The sequence below is a fragment of the Lipotes vexillifer genome, unplaced genomic scaffold (assembly GCF_000442215.2).
Source record: "Lipotes vexillifer unplaced genomic scaffold, Lipotes_vexillifer_v1.1 scaffold150, whole genome shotgun sequence".
Classification (NCBI taxonomy): Eukaryota; Metazoa; Chordata; class Mammalia; order Artiodactyla; family Lipotidae; genus Lipotes; species Lipotes vexillifer.
Window position 1 is genome coordinate 6,024,065 of NW_006792921.1, and position 20,996 is coordinate 6,045,060.

General features: G+C 43.6%; 1 protein-coding gene across 1 annotated transcript in view; it reads left to right on the plus strand.

The window, feature by feature from the left end:
* The window catches only part of GARS1 (glycyl-tRNA synthetase 1), a 42,952-nt gene extending 31,081 nt beyond the window's left edge, over positions 1-11,871 (plus strand). Inside the window, exons 13-17 of the mRNA XM_007466101.1 lie at positions 2,857-2,942; positions 4,560-4,669; positions 7,179-7,272; positions 9,790-9,980; positions 11,569-11,871. Of these exons, the coding sequence (XP_007466163.1) occupies positions 2,857-2,942; positions 4,560-4,669; positions 7,179-7,272; positions 9,790-9,980; positions 11,569-11,694 (607 nt within the window). The 3' untranslated portion in view covers positions 11,695-11,871. The remainder of the gene's footprint in view (positions 1-2,856; positions 2,943-4,559; positions 4,670-7,178; positions 7,273-9,789; positions 9,981-11,568) is intronic.
* The last annotated feature ends 9,125 nt before the right edge of the window (positions 11,872-20,996 follow it).

Here is a 20,996-nt window from a genome sequence, read left to right on the forward strand (position 1 = left end):
GCTGAGCCTGCGCGTCCGGAGCCTGTGCTCCGCAACGGGAGAGGCCACAACAGTGAGAGGCCCGCATACAGCAAAAAAAATAATAATAAATTTTTTTTAAAAAATAGGGTATTCCCTGGTGGTCCCGTGATTAGGGCTCCATGCTTCCACTGCAGGGAGCAAGGGCTTGATCCCTGGTCAGGGAACTAAGATCCCACGTGCTGTGCGGCGTGGCCAAAAAAATAAAAACCAAAGTACATACCTTAATTAAAAAATACTTCATTGCTGAAAAATGCTAACGACCATTTGAGCCTTCAGCAAGTTGAAATCTTTAGTGACATCAAAGACCACTGATCATAGATCACCATAACAAATACAATAATGATGAAAAAGTTTGAAATTTTGTGAGAATTACCAAAACATGACTCAGAGACATGACGTGAGCAAATGCTGTTGGAGAAATAGCACTGAGAGATTTATCGATGCTGGGTGGCCATAAACCTTCAATTTGCAAAAAATGCGATATCAGTGAAGCACAATAAAACAAGGTATGCCTGTACACAAATAGGCTTAAAAGGAAAAGAATTTTAAAATATTTCCCATACAAACATTAATCAAGAAGGTGAGTGGCTTATTAACATCAGGCAAAGTAAACTTCACAACAAGGAAAATTACCAGGTTGCATTTCATAATGGTAAAGGGATCAATTCATCAAGAAGGCACATCACCTCTAACCTTGTATGCCACTAAAAACAACCTCAAAATATATAAAGCAAACTTAACAGAACTGAAAGGAAAGTTACACAGATCTACCATCACAGTTGGCGATTTCTACACCCCTGTCTCAGTGATCAGTAGAGCAAGTAGACAGAAAAGAATCAATAGGAATTTGAAGATATAGACACTGTTAATCAACTTACTCGCCATTTATAGAATACCTGATAACCAAAGAGTATACATTTTAAGTGCACTTGAAACATCTTTCATATTGTTTTTTGTACCACTATCTAGCTAAGAATGGCTTGCATTTTCAAAGCATTGTTTAAAAAAACAGAGTATGAGAGTCTGCATATGGCCTGCAGACCCTGAATATTTCATACACAGAAATTTTGCCAAACCCCTTTTACACAAAGGATTATACGCCAAATTCTAGGAACTAGACAAATCTAGTTTATAGCGATAGAAACAGTGAAGGGGATTGAAGGAGAAGGGACTTAGGGGAACCTTTGGGGCGATGGTGGTTGCATGTGTATGTGTATTTGTCAAAAGAACTATCATAAGATGAACTCTTGTAAGTTGAAGATAAAATTTACAAGAAATTTTAAAACATTTCTGGTCTCCCAGAATTAATGTCTGTTTATGCTAAAATAACATCAAATGCCAATAAAGTAAACATAGGTTACTAGCAGATATCATTAACTACAAACAAGACAGGTTTTAAAAAATTATTCTCAAATAATGGCTATCTCCTTGCTAATTTCAGCTTTTTTATAATTATTACCTACTCTACACTTAGATTGTGCTCACAGAGACAATATATATGATACTGTTTATATGGAGTCTTTAATGCATGTGTGCACAGAGTTCAGACAGAATAGTAAAAATGGAGGCAATCAATGAAAACCATTCATATGATGCATGAGATTATCACTGCAAGAAACTAGCAAAACGCAGTGTACCATGTATCAGCCATACAGCTTCAAGGACAACCACATGAGGGCACTCTTCCCTGCCCTGAGCTGCTTGTGAGATAAGACACATCCAAATTGATCTTCATAATGTGAGGAAATACTTCATAAGCTGAAATACAGGTATTACACGAAGTGCTTTATAAAGGTGAATTATTTATTTATTTATTTATTTAATTTATTTCTTTTTCGCTGCGTTGGGTCTTCGTTGCTGTGTGCGGGCTTTCTCTAGTTGTGGCGCGCGGGCTTCTTATTGCAGTGGCTTCTCTTGTTGCAGTGCACGGGCTCTAGGCGCGCGGGCTTCAGTAGTTGCAGCACGTGGGCTCAGTAGTTGTGGCTCACGGGCTCTGGAGCGCAGGCTCAGTAGTTGTGGCTCACGGGCTCTGGAGCGCAGGCTCAGTAGTTGTGGCTCACGGGCTCTGGAGCGCAGGCTCAGTAGTTGTGGCGCACGGACTTAGTTGCTCCACGGCATGTGGGATCTTCCCGGACCAGGGCTCGAACCTGTGACCCCTGCATTGGCAGGCATATTCTTAACCACTGCACCACCAGGGAAGTCCCAAGGTGAATTCTTATAACCTGAAATGGAATGGGCGTATCTCAGGATGTGAACATATGGCATGCAGGCAGTAATTTTTGTGGGGATAGTATTTTATATTGACATGTCAAGCAGAATCATTAAACTTCTTTTAAGCTGATCTTCATCAACGTAAGTGTCAAAGTTTATTTTGGAAATAGTATGGGAGTTTTAAAATTTCTTTCTGTAAGATGACAAGTTGGTCCGTTTTACATTTGTTGGGACAGTAGTGAGAACAGTGGTCTTTTTGCCAGCAGGCCTGTTTTTGACAAATTTATTGTAATTATTCTAAAACTGAATTTTAAAAAATTTCTTTGGTTTTACCTTGATCTCAAAACCAAAAGAATTGGTCATAAGTCACTTGTGGAATTTTATAAGTCTAACCACATTTTTGGGTGCCTCCCAAAAATACTGTTTGGTGCCGTTGTTAGAATAATTAATTTGGTATTCCTTATGAACTAATTTAAATTTGACTTCAGCTGTTATATCTGGATTGTTGACCAAGTTGTATTACACTTAAAATGAAAAACAGTTTAGCAATCTGTATAACTTCTTTACGTTAAGGCATGGGATACGTGTTTTCACCAATATGTAATGTGCCTTGTTTCTTTGCAGGGAATTTACTATTGACACTGAAGGGAAATCATTTCAGTTGACAGAAGACATGGTCAATGTGAAGAGGTTCCAGAAAACACTACATGGTAAAGTTGTAAAAATAATTAAGGAACAAACAAACAAAAATCATTACTCCTTAAAGGCATTTTGTTTTTTCAAGTTTCGTAGCATAACCATTTTATGGAAAATTTGAAGAAGAAAAATTAAATCCTTAATGCTATAACCCTAAATTTGATGAATATGTTCAAGGTATTATCTCGGGTTTTTTTTGTTTTTTTTTAAAACATAATTGTACTCATACTGGAGAATAATTTATAATGCCACCTTTGTGTTTCCTGTGTGACCTGAGGTACATATGAAGAATATCTCTTTGATTAAAAACATCTTCTTTTTTCTCTTCTCACTTTAAGGAAAAGTCCTTTTGTTTCTTAAGCAAAAGAGAGAACTCATCCCTTCTGTCTCTTTTAGCAGATTAACTTGTTGAAAGTAGTTTAGATTAGTGATCTTTCATGCCTTTTTAAAAGCCAAGGAGATGATTATTTTTGGTAGAACAAATTCCATGAATTGGGCAATGACTATTTTGGAGAATATACGAAGGATGCTTGTGGTTAACTGGCTGACCTGAAGCTTCTGGAAACTAAGAGTAGTGGGTATTTGAGATGCTACTGCCCATGGAGCAAGCAGGCCTCCTTTTCCATTTGTGTTTGGCCTGCATCGTCACCAGGCTGCAGTGAGCTGTAAAAGGAGTCTGAAAAGTGATAGGAGGAAGCGGGGATCCTTCTTCATGGTCTGGGGCTGTTTAGCCGCTGTCCTGGCAGCTGGCTCAGAGCTGTGCTTCACCATTGCTTGGATGCCAGGAAAGGATGGGCAGGAAATGCCTTGATCACGTTTCTGAAATGTTATTCTCATGTGTAAGTTTTTGGTTCCAATTATCTCATTTCTCTTGAAACGTACATTCTCCAAGGTTAGGGTCAGTTACCTCAGACCTGGATAGTGCCTAGCCATGCTTCCTTTCTGAATAATAAGTAATGATGAAGACAGTTCCTGTGTATACCCCAGGCATAGTAGCCTCACCCACGGGAAGAGCCGTGGCGCCCCAGGTAAATGTATTGGATTGAGTGCTGGTCCCTGAGCCAGCTCTTCTCTGAGGGGCTCCTGACCCCAGAACCTTGGAAATACGATGGCAGTCACCTGGCTCTCCTTTTAAGTTCTCATCCAGATAGCAAGATAAAGAGTAAAACACAAATCACATGACACTTGTTGTATATGTAGGAGTTGTTTTTGTTAATTTTGCCAGCTGTGGTGGTAGATTTTTTTTAATTCTAGCAAAGCCTTACAGATGCTCTAGAGTTTTAATGCTTTCTGCATAGCCGAGGCAGATGATAGAGTGTGGCAGCTATTGTTCATAGCTTACCAACTGGGGAAGGAGTACCCTGGTATCTTCTTTCATTTTTATGCTGTATAAACAAAATTAAATTTGGTAAAAAACGTTTCACTCCAGTTTTCTCTTTAAAGGCACTGTGTTTTCTACCAGGAAACAGTTTTTCGGATTGTTCTGATTTCTCTGTCCTGATGTACAAGATCGATCACAATCTACCTAGAAGAGAGATATTTTTAGGGCCAGTAAGAACTGTTTGGAGAGGACCTGAAATGCATTATGTGAGGTTTGAGAGAGTGTTACTGAATTTCTCTGTCTCTTGCAGTGGAAGAAGTTGTTCCGAGTGTAATTGAACCCTCATTTGGCCTGGGTAGGATCATGTATACAGTGTTTGAACATACGTTCCAAATACGCGAGGGAGATGAACAGAGAACGGTGAGTTGTCACGTACAGTGTACTGTTTGTTCTCTTACAGTGTCAGAGAACAACGTTTACTGAGTGGTGTTAAGACAACTCTGAAAGAATCCGTTGTTATTTCCTGGAATGTTAACACCTTTTGCTTAACTGTTTACAAAGCAAAGCCCTTTTTTATCTCATTTGAGCTTGGATGTGTAGGTTATTCTAGATGCCGTTGTTTTAGCTGCATTTGAGTTCTGAGACAGAACATATTACTTTGGGAGAACTGTCTGTATTGCATCAATGGAAGGAATGGTACTTTCTGGATATACTCGTGTTTTCAGAAAATTGGGAAGGATGAGATAATTCATAGAATTTGGTCAAACCAAAAAAACTGTATTTACACATTGGTAAAGCATTGAAAGGAACCTTCTCAAACTGCATAAAATAGTCTGGGGTATGTTGGGGGTAAAAGACGTAAATTCCTAGGTTCTATTCCAGAGATACTGATTCTCACTAGGTCTGAGACTCAGGGATCTAGTTTTTTGGTTCTTTTTTAAATAAGAACCCCAGGTGATTCCAGTGTGGGAGATTGACAGATAATAAATTGGGCAGTAGTAGGTGAGGTGTATGTAGCCTTTCCTAACATTCAAGCCTAGGTAAAGATAGATGTTTTTAAGAAGTTTTCATCCACTCCCTCAAGTTTTCTTTTGGCTCGGATGCTTTTGAATCACTGCTGCATGCCTTCCACGTACCTCCTCATTCTGGCTAATTTCACCTTTCTCACCTCGCCTCTGCCTGTGGAAATTATACTCCTTTAATTTATAGCTTCGGGTTTCCAGGAAGGGCACTCAGAAGAAGAATGCTAGGGAGGAGAGGTTGCATAGGTCAAATTAACTGAAAGAAGCATTGTTACCTGCATGACCAGCTAAAGCTGAGTGTGTACCCAGTGTTGGACATGAGCTCTGACTACAGCTCACTACTTTCTAGGGTGTTTCATCTTGAAAACGGACTGATGAGTTCTTGGCACCAGTATTTTTAAGAGTCTGACGTACCATGGGTAATGTGTAGCTAATAAAGCTACTCTTTTATTCTCTGCCGTAAAGTTATATCTTCATTTCCTGACATTTAAGGAGCAGCTCTTCATTCATTAACAGATAGTAAGAACCTGAGCTGGGCACCAGACATGCAAACATAAGGCACGGTTCCTCCTGAGGAATGATGTCATACTTAACGGAATGTGCTCTTTGTAGAGGTCAAGTTTGCTTCAAGCTTTTCCTGCTATTTTTCTAATGAAAAGTTTTTAAAAAAATCTTTTAGCTATTCCTTTGAATCTAATGATATTGATATAACTAGAGTTTTAATAAAAATTTCATAAAGGCTAGGGCAAGAATTAATTAGTTACACTGTTTCATGAATTGCATAGAGATTCTCATCATGGAGAGAAATTTGATTAGGCTGTGAGAAGCCAAATATGTTTCTAAATTGTTAGCACATAGTCCCTCGATCCATCTTCCTGTAAATTTGGTATAAAAGCGTTGCTAGTGAGATACAAACATTAATTTTCTATAAAGGCAGTTCCCCACTTCTCTCTCACATTAAATGAGATGATATCATAAGATAGAGGAGAGGAGTGGAATTCTGAGTGTCCCGTGGTTCAGGTGCTTTGTTGGTAGAGTCTAGGGTTTACTTACGGTGGAATATTCACCATTGCTTGGCATTTAAGATTAATCAGGCTTTTGGGGGGCTAAACTGGACCCTGTGTCATTCATTATTTTAATGGGACCTATTCATTCTGAGTCTCATATTCTTGCCTTCAAGTGAACCTTTTTACAGATGTTATTTAAGAACTATCTTCAGCTCTCATTTCCAACCCCAAATGGTAGACTAGTTTGCCTTCAACAGAATGTCCTTGTTTTATTTCTGAATAAATATGACACCTGTTTCAGGAGCAGTTTAGGAGGGCCGTACTTTTCTATGGGTATACAGAGCATCTTTCTTGTCTGTTTTCTGCTATTTCTTCGGGACACATTTGTGAGCTAATTAAGCTTTTCTGTTTTACTTAGTCACTAAGGCTCAGAGAGCCTTCAGCTATGCTGAGTCTCCTAAAGGACAGAATGGAATTCTGTCTTTTGCCCCTACTTCTCTGATGATTTGGGGGGAGGTTCTTTAGGGATCTCCACAGAAAGAAGTAAGGCTTTTAAGTGGTACCAAGTCATTACCATCTTACATGGTAGCTTTCACAATGCCTTGACATCATTTAACTTTCTTACAATAGATCCGCCAAGTAAGCAGAGCAGATGGTAGAGATCTACTTTTTAGATGGAGAAACTAAGGTCCAGAGAGGGAGAGTTCACTGAGTTGGTCCAAATTCAGAACTGAGAACGAGATCTTTCTGATTCTGGTTCTGGATATCCTGCTCTCTCTATTGTGTCACACTGCTTTTTCATATCGTGTTTTCTAGTATTTTAACAGTGAAGCTTGGACATTAATGTTTAGATCTTTATACACTAACATATTTGGATTTCTTTCTTTTCAAACCATCTAGTTCTTCAGTTTCCCTGCTGTAGTAGCTCCATTCAAATGTTCCGTCCTTCCACTGAGCCAAAACCAGGAGTTCATGCCGTTTGTCAAGGAATTATGTAAGCAAATCCAGTTGGGTAATCTCCATGGGAATACTGTCAAGTAGACTGAATTTTAGGAAATGTCTCTCTTTTTTTATATATATATATAAATTTATTTATTTATTTATTTATTTTTGGCTGTGTTGGGTCTTCGTTGCTGTGCACGGGCTTTCTCTAGTTGCGGCGAGTGGGGGCTACTCTTCATTGTGGTGCGCGGGCTTCTCACTGCGGTGGCTTCTCTTGTTGTGGAGCACAGACTCTAGGCACGCAGGCTCAGTAGTTGTGGCTCGCGGGCTGTAGAGCAGAGGCTAAGTAGTTGTGGCACACGGGCTTAGTTGCTCCGCGGCATGTGGGATCTTCCTGGACTGGGGCTCGAACCCGTGTCCCCTGCATTGGCAAATTTGGTATAAAAGCGTTGCTAGTGAGATACAAACATTAATTTTCTATAAAGGCAGTTCCCCACTTCTCTCTCACATTAAATGAGATGATATCATAAGATAGAGGAGAGGAGTGGAATTCTGAGTGTCCCGTGGTTCAGGTGCTTTGTTGGTAGAGTCTAGGGTTTACTTACGGTGGAATATTCACCATTGCTTGGCATTTAAGATTAATCAGGCTTTTGGGGGGCTAAACTGGACCCTGTGTCATTCATTATTTTAATGGGACCTATTCATTCTGAGTCTCATATTCTTGCCTTCAAGTGAACCTTTTTACAGATGTTATTTAAGAACTATCTTCAGCTCTCATTTCCAACCCCAAATGGTAGACTAGTTTGCCTTCAACAGAATGTCCTTGTTTTATTTCTGAATAAATATGACACCTGTTTCAGGAGCAGTTTAGGAGGGCCGTACTTTTCTATGGGTATACAGAGCATCTTTCTTGTCTGTTTTCTGCTATTTCTTCGGGACACATTTGTGAGCTAATTAAGCTTTTCTGTTTTACTTAGTCACTAAGGCTCAGAGAGCCTTCAGCTATGCTGAGTCTCCTAAAGGACAGAATGGAATTCTGTCTTTTGCCCCTACTTCTCTGATGATTTGGGGGGAGGTTCTTTAGGGATCTCCACAGAAAGAAGTAAGGCTTTTAAGTGGTACCAAGTCATTACCATCTTACATGGTAGCTTTCACAATGCCTTGACATCATTTAACTTTCTTACAATAGATCCGCCAAGTAAGCAGAGCAGATGGTAGAGATCTACTTTTTAGATGGAGAAACTAAGGTCCAGAGAGGGAGAGTTCACTGAGTTGGTCCAAATTCAGAACTGAGAACGAGATCTTTCTGATTCTGGTTCTGGATATCCTGCTCTCTCTATTGTGTCACACTGCTTTTTCATATCGTGTTTTCTAGTATTTTAACAGTGAAGCTTGGACATTAATGTTTAGATCTTTATACACTAACATATTTGGATTTCTTTCTTTTCAAACCATCTAGTTCTTCAGTTTCCCTGCTGTAGTAGCTCCATTCAAATGTTCCGTCCTTCCACTGAGCCAAAACCAGGAGTTCATGCCGTTTGTCAAGGAATTATGTAAGCAAATCCAGTTGGGTAATCTCCATGGGAATACTGTCAAGTAGACTGAATTTTAGGAAATGTCTCTCTTTTTTTATATATATATATAAATTTATTTATTTATTTATTTATTTTTGGCTGTGTTGGGTCTTCGTTGCTGTGCACGGGCTTTCTCTAGTTGCGGCGAGTGGGGGCTACTCTTCATTGTGGTGCGCGGGCTTCTCACTGCGGTGGCTTCTCTTGTTGTGGAGCACAGACTCTAGGCACGCAGGCTCAGTAGTTGTGGCTCGCGGGCTGTAGAGCAGAGGCTAAGTAGTTGTGGCACACGGGCTTAGTTGCTCCGCGGCATGTGGGATCTTCCTGGACTGGGGCTCGAACCCGTGTCCCCTGCATTGGCAGGCGGATTCTGAACCACTGCGCCACCAGGAAAGCCCCAGAAATGTCTCTTTTCTTCAATAAAAATACATATTGAATAAAGAATAAATCTAAGGGATTTTAGCATCTGCTCTTATTTCTAAGAGAGAGAGTTTGCTTGCTCGGGATGTTTTCTCCTGCATTTGAATGAGTCAGCGTCGGACGCAAGAGTCAGATTTCAAACATCCTTGCTTCTCCTGTTGACCCTGCTGCTTGCTTCATCAGGGGAACCCTAGTGGAGGGTAACATCCCCAGTGGATCTACAGCCACTGGACCCACAGCACTGAAAGGGATCCTAGTGGCCACCTGGTGTGGCCCACATATTTCAGAGTTGGGAAACAGGAAGCGTTCACTGAGCTGCTCAGGGTCATGCAAGCCTCCTGGCCTTGGCTCCTTGTCTGATGCTGTTCCCCTGCGGCTGAATGAGATGTAGGTATGAGTGAGGGGTTGGGCGCCAGCAAGGGATTATACTTTTGGAATTTTTCTTTCTCTTGCAGCTGCAACTTACTGCTCTTTTGTGTTAGTCCCTTTTATAAGCGTCCTGAGCTTGTACGACATTGAGATGACGTTGGGACTTTCTCATTTTTAAATTTTTAATTTACTTAATTTATTTTGGATAGCGGAAGCCTTGACCAGGCACGGCATCTCTCACAAAGTAGACGATTCCTCGGGGTCCATTGGAAGACGCTACGCCAGGACTGATGAGATCGGCGTGGCTTTCGGCATCACCATTGACTTTGATACAGTGAACAAGGCCCCTCACACGGCAACCCTGCGGGACCGAGACTCCATGCGGCAGATAAGAGCAGAGGTGGCTGCCTTCTCTTTGACATTTTTAATCTTAGAAATGTGTACTGGTTCCTTCTGATTTGAGATGGATTTTGTTGTGTTTCTGCTCCCCTTTTTAATTTTTATTATAAGTTACTATCAGAGCACAGATTCCAAATCTCCTTGGCTTAATTATGAAAATATTCATTAACACTTCTCTAATCTTTTTTTTGTTTGTTTGGGTTTTTTTGTTTCTGCGGTACACGGGCCTCTCACTGTTGTGGCCTCTCCCGTTGCGGAGCACAGGCTCTGGACGTGCAGGCTCAGCGGCCATGGCTCACAGGCCCAGCCGCTCCGCGTCATGTGGGATCTTCCCGGACCGGGGCACGAACCCGCATCCCCTGCATCGGCAGGTGGACTCTCAACCACTGTGCCACCAGGGAAGCCCTCTCTAATATTTTATAGCCATTTAGATCACTCTGGGCTCATTCTCTGACAGTCCCCTTTTATACTTATTTATTTGGACAAGGGAAATATGATCCCCGGTGGTTGTTGCCATAGTTTTATTGGTAGGCTTTGGGGAGCTTAGACAGTTTTATCTTTATATTTCTGTATAAATGTACACATGAGTACGTATAAACTTTTTCATGTTAATCAGTTCAAAACAGTGAATAATGTTTCAGTAATTTTACTTGATGGGAAGGGAACAGTGGAGATGGGAAAAGTACAGGAGGGAAATGAAAGAGTGGCCACTTTAATTGACAGCCGCCTGACTATTTTGAGCAGGTTATTTATTTAGAGTGCCTATCGTGTGCTCTGCTTGTTACAGAGAGTTAGTAATAGGGAAAACAGAAGTGAAAGACTGCTTTTTTCCAAGGGAATTTTTAGTCTACTACAGAAGTCACAGATTTCTGGCTCATCTTTTTACAGAACCAGATCTGGCTACTCTGAACCAATGTTCCCATCGGGCGGGGGTTCTCAAAGTGTGGTCCCTGGACCAGCAGCATCTGCATCACCTGGGAACTTGTTAGGAAAGAGAAGTCTCCACCCCAGACCTACTAAATCAGAAACTGGGATGCGGTTTCAGTTTGGAGAGAGAGAGAGGTCGGGCAGAACTGGTTTAACAAGCCCTCCAGGAGATTCTGATGGTTACTCAAGTTTGAGAACCCCTGCTGTGTGGCAGCCAATGTTTGGTTCTGGCGGAGGAACAGCGGGCCCCCTTAATGGGGGCTCTCCAGTTTCCTAGCTCCCTTCACTCATGTTACTTGATTGACCCCAGTTCTAAGAGTTAAATTTTACACACATGAAGTAACTTCAAGTGGCACAGAGATTTTGGAATAATTAGGAAAGGCCGTGCGGGAGAATTGAGTTATCCAGGGAGCAGGCAGGCGTTCCGGGCGGGACGAAGAGCCTGAACCCAGGCCTGGGAAGGAGGTGAGTGGAACTAGGTAAAGAGGATTCAGTGGGAGTCACAAGAAACATGCTGCCGGGGCCAGTTTGTAGAGGGATCCTGTCATCGTGTAGACACTGACTTGGCTCTCTATATAGTTTCCTGAGTTCAGGGTAAATCCTCTTTTTGACAATCTAATCGAGTTGGTTGATTCTGAGACTTCTCTTTCCTTTTACCCCAGGTCTCTGAACTGCCCACTGTAGTTCGCGATCTGGCCAATGGCAGCATCACGTGGGCTGATGTGGAGGCCAGATATCCTCTCTTTGAAGGTCAAGAAACTGGGAAAAAAGAGACAGTCGAAGAATGAGGACAGTTTTGGCAACTTTTGACCATTTGCGCTAATAAAAGAATAACTCTCATCATGTCCACTTTACAAAAAAAAACAGCATTGCATCTCCTCCCGGGGACTGCATTTTATCCTCAGTGGCTGCCTGATCTTTTACTCCCACAATTAAAGCTGAAGGAATTCTGGACAAACCTGTAATCCGCTCGCTCATCTTTCCGCGTTTTCAGCAAAGCTATTTCTCCTACCTTTGGGTAGACACGCATGGCTTAATGTTAAACACAGTTAATACATTTTAAAACTAACTTTATTCAGAGAGCCGTAAAGTTCACCTGTTTGAAGCTTACAATTTGATGGCGTTTAGTATATTTACAGAGCTGTGTAACTGCCTTCCAATTTTAGAACATCTCCGTGGCTCCAAAAGGAGCTCTCATGCACATCCCAGCCCCAGCTGCAAGCAACCACTCATCTGTCTTCTGTCTGTGGATTTGCCTTTTCTATCCTTTCTCTTTCTCCGAGAAGGTGGTGATACACTGTGCCGAAGAGGCAGCAGTCTCTGAGTAGGTGGGCGGCTTCTGGGAGGAACTGAGGTGCGGAGGAGGCTTGCTGGGGTGGGGTCAGGGCAGCTGACCCCATTGTCCTGCTGACAGAGTCTCCGGGAGGGGGTGCCTTGACAGAAACCCTCTATTTGAATTTTAAGACGTGCTTGTACTTGGCTTCCCAGGTAGCCCTGAAAATCACTGAACTCCTGATGCTAGAGGAACCCCATCTGCCTTGTCTGACTTGGCACTTCTCAACCATCACAGCGTCTTGATTCTAGCCTAGTAGTTTTTGGCTCAGCTTTTGAGGGACTTTTCTTCTATGATGTTTTTGTACAGGACACTCAGAACACAGATGTTTATTTGTTAGGAAAAAATTCAAGGATGTGCCAACTTGAGCAGCTCTTTATTTACAGACCTAAGACTATCTGGCTTCCCATCTTCCTCTCAGACAGTAGAGGGGAAGGGAGGGCCCCTTTCCAGAATGTTTTCCTTTGTCTTGGGTGTGAAGAGCAGTCGAGGAGTGCCCCAGGGATTCTCTCATCTTTATCTCATCTCTGATGACGCCTACCACAGTATTGCACATAGTAGGTAGTCAGTAAATAGACTTTGGATGAGTCTTGAAGTTTTGAACAAATCTCTGGGGAAGAAAGCCTTTCACTGAAACTTATTTCTCTTCTAGCCAGTGCTTTTCAAAGTATTCATTATTAAATTAGAAGGAACTAGCTTTTAAATAAACAGTTTTTATTTTCTAGGGATTCTTTTCACCTCAGATTCCTAATAATATAGCTCTTCACTTGGGGTATATTCCAGCATTGTCACATTGGGGCTGGAGTAGGGGTGGGGGGCAGTTGTCTTTACTTCTTCCCATTTATTTAACTTCCTTTTACAGTGGGCACCTCCATAGTCAGACAGTCACCACCACCTCAGACATTGTTATGAGCTCCTTGATGGGAAAAGATATATTAAACACATAGTGGGATTTACCTACTTTGGATCATAAAAGGATTGGAACCCAAGCGCTCTTCACTTTTCATTGGAAAATACATTTGCCGTGAGTTAGATGCTGGATATTAATTCTACCAGCCCTGCCTTCTCTATTCTTTCCTCTATGCGCAATGCATGATTTCTCCTGAGAGAACACCCAGTGTCTCTGAAGCGACTGATTACCTGAGTGGGGAAGATGGGCCAGTGGCAGAGCCCTCTGGTTCTGTCACATGTGCTTGATTCTGAGCACAAGCAGCGAAAGAGTTGTTTTCTAAACAAAGAGGCTGTTTACACTCAAGAGTTGTGTGCATACACACCTCTCCTCTGTTCAAGCCCAACGTGTATTTAAAGCCAGGGTATTTCTGGCTTGATATACTGTAAGGCCCTTATTATTTATGTATTTGTATGTAGCAAACTGGGCTGTAGCTCAGGAGCTGGGTAAGTAGCACTGCCTCTCAGGGAAGCCACATCTGTTCTTCACTGTCCTGAAAAACGGACGGGGAAGGGTCAGATCCTAACTGGTTTCCATGGAATGTACATAGGAACACAGGAGTTCCTTTAAAACTTCAGCTGGAATTCAGGAGTTGAGTCTAGAGAGGTGTTCTGTGCCTGAGTTCTGCAGGAGTCCAGAACCTTAGTAGTGCTTAACAGCTCATAGTAGTAAAATACTGAATATAGATGAGCGTTCCAGAAAAGGAAGTCATTGCCAAGTCGTGTAAATATAGCAATGATCTTACTAATTGGGTGAGATGGTACTAGAGATGTCTGATGTCCAAAGGTCTTTGTGACAACAATTTGCAAAATTATTTTGTTCAATAAATCACTTGAAATACATTCACTCTAGACCTTTATTTATTATTGGTCCCTTAACCAGTATAAACTTAGGGTGAAGGTAGTGACTGTCTTAGCCAGCGGAGTCTATTCACAAGAGAACCAGATCACCTGGAATAAATGCAAATTATCTCTGGTTACAGCTGCACCTAAATTAACCTCCTGTCACCAGACAAAACAATCTGTGTCTCTTGTGGGGGGGCCACCTAGGATGGAGAGATTTTGATAGCATCACTCATGTGAAAGAGCCTTGCACCAGCATCTTTGCTGATAGTCAGACTATGTGTAAGGCATAGTAGGTAGGCAGGTTTTGTTTGTTTGGCATTTGGCCTACAGCACAAAGAAATTTAGCTGAAGATTCAGCAAATGAATGGATGAGTAATTTTGCTGTGCCTCAAAATTCGCCTCTTGTTGTCTCTTCAATAATTCTTGGTTATTGGGCTGCGTCTAACCAATAACTGTGTTAAGACCATGTGGAAGGGATTAATATCTCTTCCGGAAATTGGGATATAATTTGGGAGCTTCACCAGGAAATGCCTGAGAGCAGTAGCCTGTGGCCCTGCCCTCCTGCCAGGAGCTCCTCTGGTGCTGGTGACTTCTGTCCTCCCAGCTGGGATGGTCTACCTTCCTTGCATGTTTCAGGACACATCTTTTTAAACCTGTTGCAGCAGTGAAAGAGTTACTTCTCAACGCTGGCTGCACACTGGAGACGCTGGAGCTTCAAAAATTGCTCACATCTGTGCTTCCCTCAAACCAATTTATTGAGCTCTGTTGCCCGGGCATCAGTCTTTCGAAAGCACCTTAGGAAAACCTCTGCTATAACGGAGGCTTCAGCTCAAGCCATAAAGAGCCTGAACTCTTCCCCGCTCACTCCGGGGTGGGGAAGGGTCTTCTGAACGAAGTTACTAATGACAACAGGGGTCAAAAGTTGTCAACACCAAAGTTCCCAGAAAAGATGGATTTAGCGGGCATTGTTTTCGTGTTGCTCCGCTGAGGTGACTGTGAATGTGCGCTCACGAACCCTCTACAGCTCACATCCTGCTTCCCTTGCTCAGTGTTGGGGGTGAATTCCCCTCCTCGGCCCCATAGGCTGGCCTGCCCCATTCCCCAGGACTTCAGTGGTTGGAGCACAGTGTTTCCAGGGAGAAGGGCACGTTTGCTGGGTCCCTACCACGTGCCAGGCTGTTCTAAGAGAGGTCTCTTGTGTTCTCTCTTTCTACCCTTAACAATAATTTAAGTATCATTATCGTCCTTGTACATAAAAGAAAAAGGAAGCAGAAGCTTTACAGGTTCACTCAGATAGTAGGGGGCAGAGCCAGTTTTGAACCAGGTTCAAAGTACACGATCATATCACACCATGCTGCTATCTGTGCTCTGCTAGTTTCTACCTTTGTGGCTGGGGATGAAGATGACTAGAGGAAGGGTGCCTTGAAGGGTCTGAAGAAATCTTTCCTTTAAGAAGAGAAGTGCTCCAGCGTATTCAGCCTCAGAGAATGAAGAAATCCGTGTGTTCTCTGACAGCCGTGGAAACTTACCTTCTCAAATGCTGGGAAAGCTTGAGCTTTTGCAATCCAAATGGCTGACCTTGAGTTTAATCACTCGGTACCATAGAGTCGTGGAGTTGGCTTTGTGGCTACCTGGACAGGTTCGTAGGTCTGTAAGGGATGGGGCTCCTGGAGGAGCCTACAACTTACTTCCCGTCCTTGTCACTATCCTAACTGCACCTAAGCCTTACTCAGTCACTTTTTACAAAGCTTAGACAGTTTGTTGCCATCCGGAAATTCTTACTTGTATACAACCTCGCCCTGCAACTCAAGACCTTCCCTTCTCGTCCCACACTTTGGAATTTGTAGCAGGAGATTCTCAGCCACGTTAGGAAGTCTAGTTTTCTCAGCCATGACTCATTTCCCGAGAAGCTGTGCCTTCCCTCATCTTGCTCTCTGTTGCCTGCACTAGAGAGGAAGATGAGGGAAGCGGCAAGAAGACTGTCCACAGGCTCACTGGTAGACTATAGCACTGATATTCTGTCTCCACGAACCCATTTCCATCCTCAACCACCAATTTTGCTTAATGTCCTATCAAGCTTAAATTTTCCTCTTCTCATCTCTCTCTCGCCCTTGCTCATCTTCCTACTTTTATCTCTTGTCCACTGTTCAACATTTGCCCATTTGGGGTATTTCCCATAAAATGCATACAATTTTTACTTGGCATCAGGATGTTCACAGCATTCCTGTCCGCCTCGATATATAGATTTACCAAAACAATTTAGGTATCATTTGTGAAGCCATTTAAGATTCTTTTGCCCAGGTTAGGGCATGTGTCAAAACTGAGTCATCAGGGACTTCCCTGGTGGCACAGTGGTTAAGAATCCGCCTGCCAACGCAAGGGGACACGGGTTCGAGCCCTGGTCCGGGAAGATCCCACATGCAGAGCCACTAAGCCCGTGCGCCACAACTACTGAGCCTGTGCTCTAGAACCCGCAAGCCACAACTACTGAAGCCCGCATGCCTACAGCCCGTGCGCCTAGAGCCCGTGCTCCACAATCAAAGACACCGCAATGAGAAGCCCATGCACCGCAACGAGGAGTGGTCCCCGCTCGCCGCAGCTAGAGAAAGCCCGCCTGCAGCAACGAAGACCCAGCCCAGCCAAAAATAAATAAATAAATTTATTTTTAAAAAAAACCTGAGTCATCAGTGCAAGCAGCTAGGGCATAAACATACGCACAGCTGTCTGCCGTCTGGGTCTGTGAGGAGTGCTAAGAGTTATTACACGGGAACCATAAGAGGCTCTCACCTGGAGACGGGAGAGCTGTCACCTGAGTCACTCGTTCCTTTTTCTCCTCTCCTTGAGGGTTCGTTTCCTTTTCTGAAAGCTGGTTGAACAGAATGATTTAAGTTTTTAGTAGGTCTGTCCATGAAGAGCTGAGTGATACCTTTCCCCTCACTCCTGCAAGTTGCACCGGAGCCAGCTGAGTGGGAGGTGCCTGTCTTTGGCCTGACTGCTCTGTGCTTGTTGATCCTTGGGTCCGGAATCTATGACCATTCTCGTTTTCCTGCCCGATGTCATTTCCTGCTGCTGAGGCATTATCATAGTAAAGGGTAGACTCTGGAGGCAGAGACTTCCACAAGTGAATCAACTCAGACACACAGGCAGTGTTACCGTGGGCAATGTGTATAACCTAAAGCTGACAATTCTTTACTATTAAAGAAACTGTGTCCTCATTTAGAAAGAAAGAAAGAAGAAAGCCCTCCATCAGCACAACTTTAGGCAGGTGAACCTGTGTTGGGCCCTGTGGGGTGGGGTTGGGGGGTGACCCTTGTGTTAAATGAGAAAGGCTTGATTTATTTTTTAATTCTAAGCCCACTCCAAGTTGGCCAGAGAGGAGATTGCAGAACTGCAGCTGTGGACACTGGATGGAGAGACCCAGTCCTGGGTCATGGGCAGTTGGATTAGTTGGATTTCAAAGAGAAAGGGTCTGTTTGAATGAGCAAATGTGCACTGTCTGTCTCCTCTGTGGGAGCCCAGATGCTGTGGACTGTACGTGTTGGGGACAGGGACAGTGTATCAAGATGAGCCTTAGGGGCTCCCTCAGAGGGGGCGTCGTTCCTCTTGTTCCTTTTAGTGTCTTCCCTACTCTTGCACCGTTGTGCACTTTCTTGCCATGTGAAGTGCTGGACCCATCACTCTCCCAAAAGGAGCTTCTCTTTGACAATGTGAATTTAAAAGAACCTTGTGTCCAGTGACACAATTAGACAAGCAGGTGTGGGGATGGGGAAGTGGGATTTCGGTTTCCCCGGGTGATTTTACTTAAGGAGCTGTGATCTTGCTGGATGGGGGTGGGTGCGGCTGTGAGCTCTGTGTCAGAAACCCTGCAAAGTGGATTCCAGTCCTGACTCTTCGAGAATCTAGCTGTGATAGCCCTGCTCTAACCTTCCACACCTCTGTCCCAGGCCACAGCCTGAGCCTGAACCTAATGGAAGTTTCTTGAGCTTGGGGCTGGGAAGAGAGAGCCCTTCTCTTTGGGAACCAAAGCTCTCTGCCCTCCTCTTTTACCATTCAGGACTTGGTGCAGAAGTGAAGCCGAAGTAGAATTCTTCCAGCCAATGTCTGCATTTGTTGGGTCTTAAAACTCAATCACCAGCGATTAGTGCAGAAGCGGTTATGCTAACTAAAACAGTTCATGCTAATTAAAACCTTTGGCTCATCAAAACCCACTGTTCTGCATCTGAGGACGAGTTAATTGACAGTGAGATTAAGCAGGATGAAATTACGGCAAAGAAAAAAAGCACTGACAAGCTTTAAAAAATCTTTCTGAACATTCTTTTTTAAATTGAGGCCAGAGCTCCCATCTTTCTAAGAAGAATTCTGAAGCAAGCTTGCAAACTGGTCCACTCCATTAACCTCTCCTCTGGGTTAGTGACAATAGATGCCAGTCTTGATTTTTCTCTCTTACGTGCCACATCCAGGCCATCAGATGCATCTTCACTAGCTATTCAGAATTGGGCCACCGCCCTGGTCCAAGGCACTGCCATCTCCCACCTGGTCTATAGCCAAAGACTCTTACCTGAACTCTTTGCTGTACCTGCACCCCTTCAGAATCTATGTCACAGCCAGCAGCCAAAGTGATCCCATTCAACCTAAAAGCTCAGTGGCTTTTCTTGTCACTCAAGAATAACACCTGCGTGGCCCCCATCCCCCTCCCCACCAAACACACACACACACACACACATGTTGATTCCTGTCTTGTTTGCCCAGTACACACAGAAGCAGGCCCTTGGCCCTCTCTGTTCATCTGCCTGCAATGCTTTCCATCCCAATCCTTACACATTCTCCCTCACTGCCTCCAGGACTTTGTTCAGCCATCACCCCAGCGAACACTCCCCCAGCCATTCCATCTACAGTTTCAACATTGAGCCACACCCTCTCCCCATCAGGCACGTTAAGATCCATACACCCTTTGTACCCCCATTCCTTGTCCTCTTTTCCTCTTTAAAGCTTAACACTTCATAACATATTTTGCTTGTTTGTCTTGTTTAATTTTCAGTCTCCCCATCAGAATGTAAGTTCCACGAGGACAAGGATTTGGGTCACTTCATTCAAGGCTATATCCTCCGTTATGCCCAGCGGAGTAACTGGCACTCAGTAGGTGCTCAAGAAATATCAATACTTGAATGACTTCTGAAGGCATCTTCTCCAGGGCAGCTGCCACGTTCAGTGTTTTGGTGTAAAAACCGGCTTACTTCAAGATGACTTCCCTGGACATACATACATAGATCAACACTTGGCTCAAAACACCTGCCCCACTTGGCAAAAACCCTGCAGCCTCTGAGTCGTTCTGACCAAGGCAGGTTCTCAAACTTGGTATTGTAGTGGACTTTGTAGAAGAAACAGGACTTTGTAGTGGACTTTGTAGAAGAAACCCCCTGGAATACATCAGGGAATCCTCAGTCTGAGAAACTTGAGCTAAAGTTTTGTACTGTTAAACTGTCTTTCAATTGATCCTATGAAAAAGGTGTTTTAAGGTAAAATATGTTTTACTAAACTTTTTAGATTATAACCAAAATGAAAGTAGTAAATTTAAAATTTTTTATAAAACTTGTAGACCTAAGAAGAGATTCCAGACAGAGAAACGCTTAAGATTCCAAGGCCTTTTAGAGACAAGAGTTCCTGGATCTGGGTGAGGCCCCCTAAAAGGAACTGGTAACTCATTGTAGCTACCTTTTTTTTCCTTTTTAAACTGAGTTTTCTATATTGCAGGATTTAAAAAAAAATTTTTTTAATTTTTTGCCCACACTGTGTGGCATATAGGATCTTAGTTCCCTGACCAGGGATTGAACCTGCGCCCCCTGCATTGGAAGTGTGGAGTCCTAACCACTGGACTGCCAGATAAGTTCCTGTATTGCAGGATTTTTAAGAGGATTAAATGAGAAAGTACATGGAAAAACTTTTTTTTTTTTTTTTTGCGGTACGCGAGCCTCTCACTGTTATGGCCTCTCCCGTTGCGGAGCACAGGCTCCGGACGCGCAGGCTCAGCGGCCATGGCTCACGGGCCCAGCCGCTCCGCGGCATGTGGGACCTTCCTGGACCGGGGCACGAACCTGCGTCCCCTGCATCGGCAGACAGACTCTCAACCACTGTGCCACCAGGGAAGCCCCATGGAAAAACTTTTAGTCCAATCTGCCATGCAGAGCCATGCAATGTTCATGTCTTCCTTCCTTTCTCCACATTCAATGCACTGATCCATCTGGACCTACAATTTCTACAAATTTGTGTACTGTCTTTTTTCATTCCATTGTGCCTCAGTAGAAGGTCCCTCCAGCAATCTCACTTAGAAAACTACTTCCTACCCCGCAGGGCACCAAAAGAAAAGAGGCCAAGGTGAGATAGGATGGGACTTGGGGCAATTATGAACAACAAGATACAAAAACGCCACAAACCAACTGTCATTTCTGAGGTGCTGGGAGCAAAAGCAGGGTACTGGGCGTGCCCCCTGCACACAGCGCCACCAAGCAGGGGGGCAGACCACCTAAGCCACCCCTGCTTCCCAGCCCACCAATTCACCCCTATGCATTTAAGGGACCAGCTTGTCACCCTCCCCCGCTTGGGGAGCGATCGAGGGCACCTGTTACTTGGTTTCGCTCCCTCGCGCTGCAGCATGAATCCCAGTAAAGCCTTGCCTGAATTTCTCGTCTGATCTCCTATCAATTTATACTGATTAAAGAATCCAAGGACCCAGGTCGGTAACAAAGGCACTAAAATTGTGCAAATTCAGTGGCTTTCAGATTCATGCTTTTGGAACCCTTAGTTCAAATGAAATCTCTCTCTTGCAACCCTGACATTTCCTGGGTACTGGCAATTCAGAGCTGGGGCAGACAAGCCCCTGCCCTCATGCCATTCATGACCTGCTGGAGGAGGTCCAACCTTACATACATACTGTAGGTGAGTGTGGCCACTGAGGAGGATCCGGGA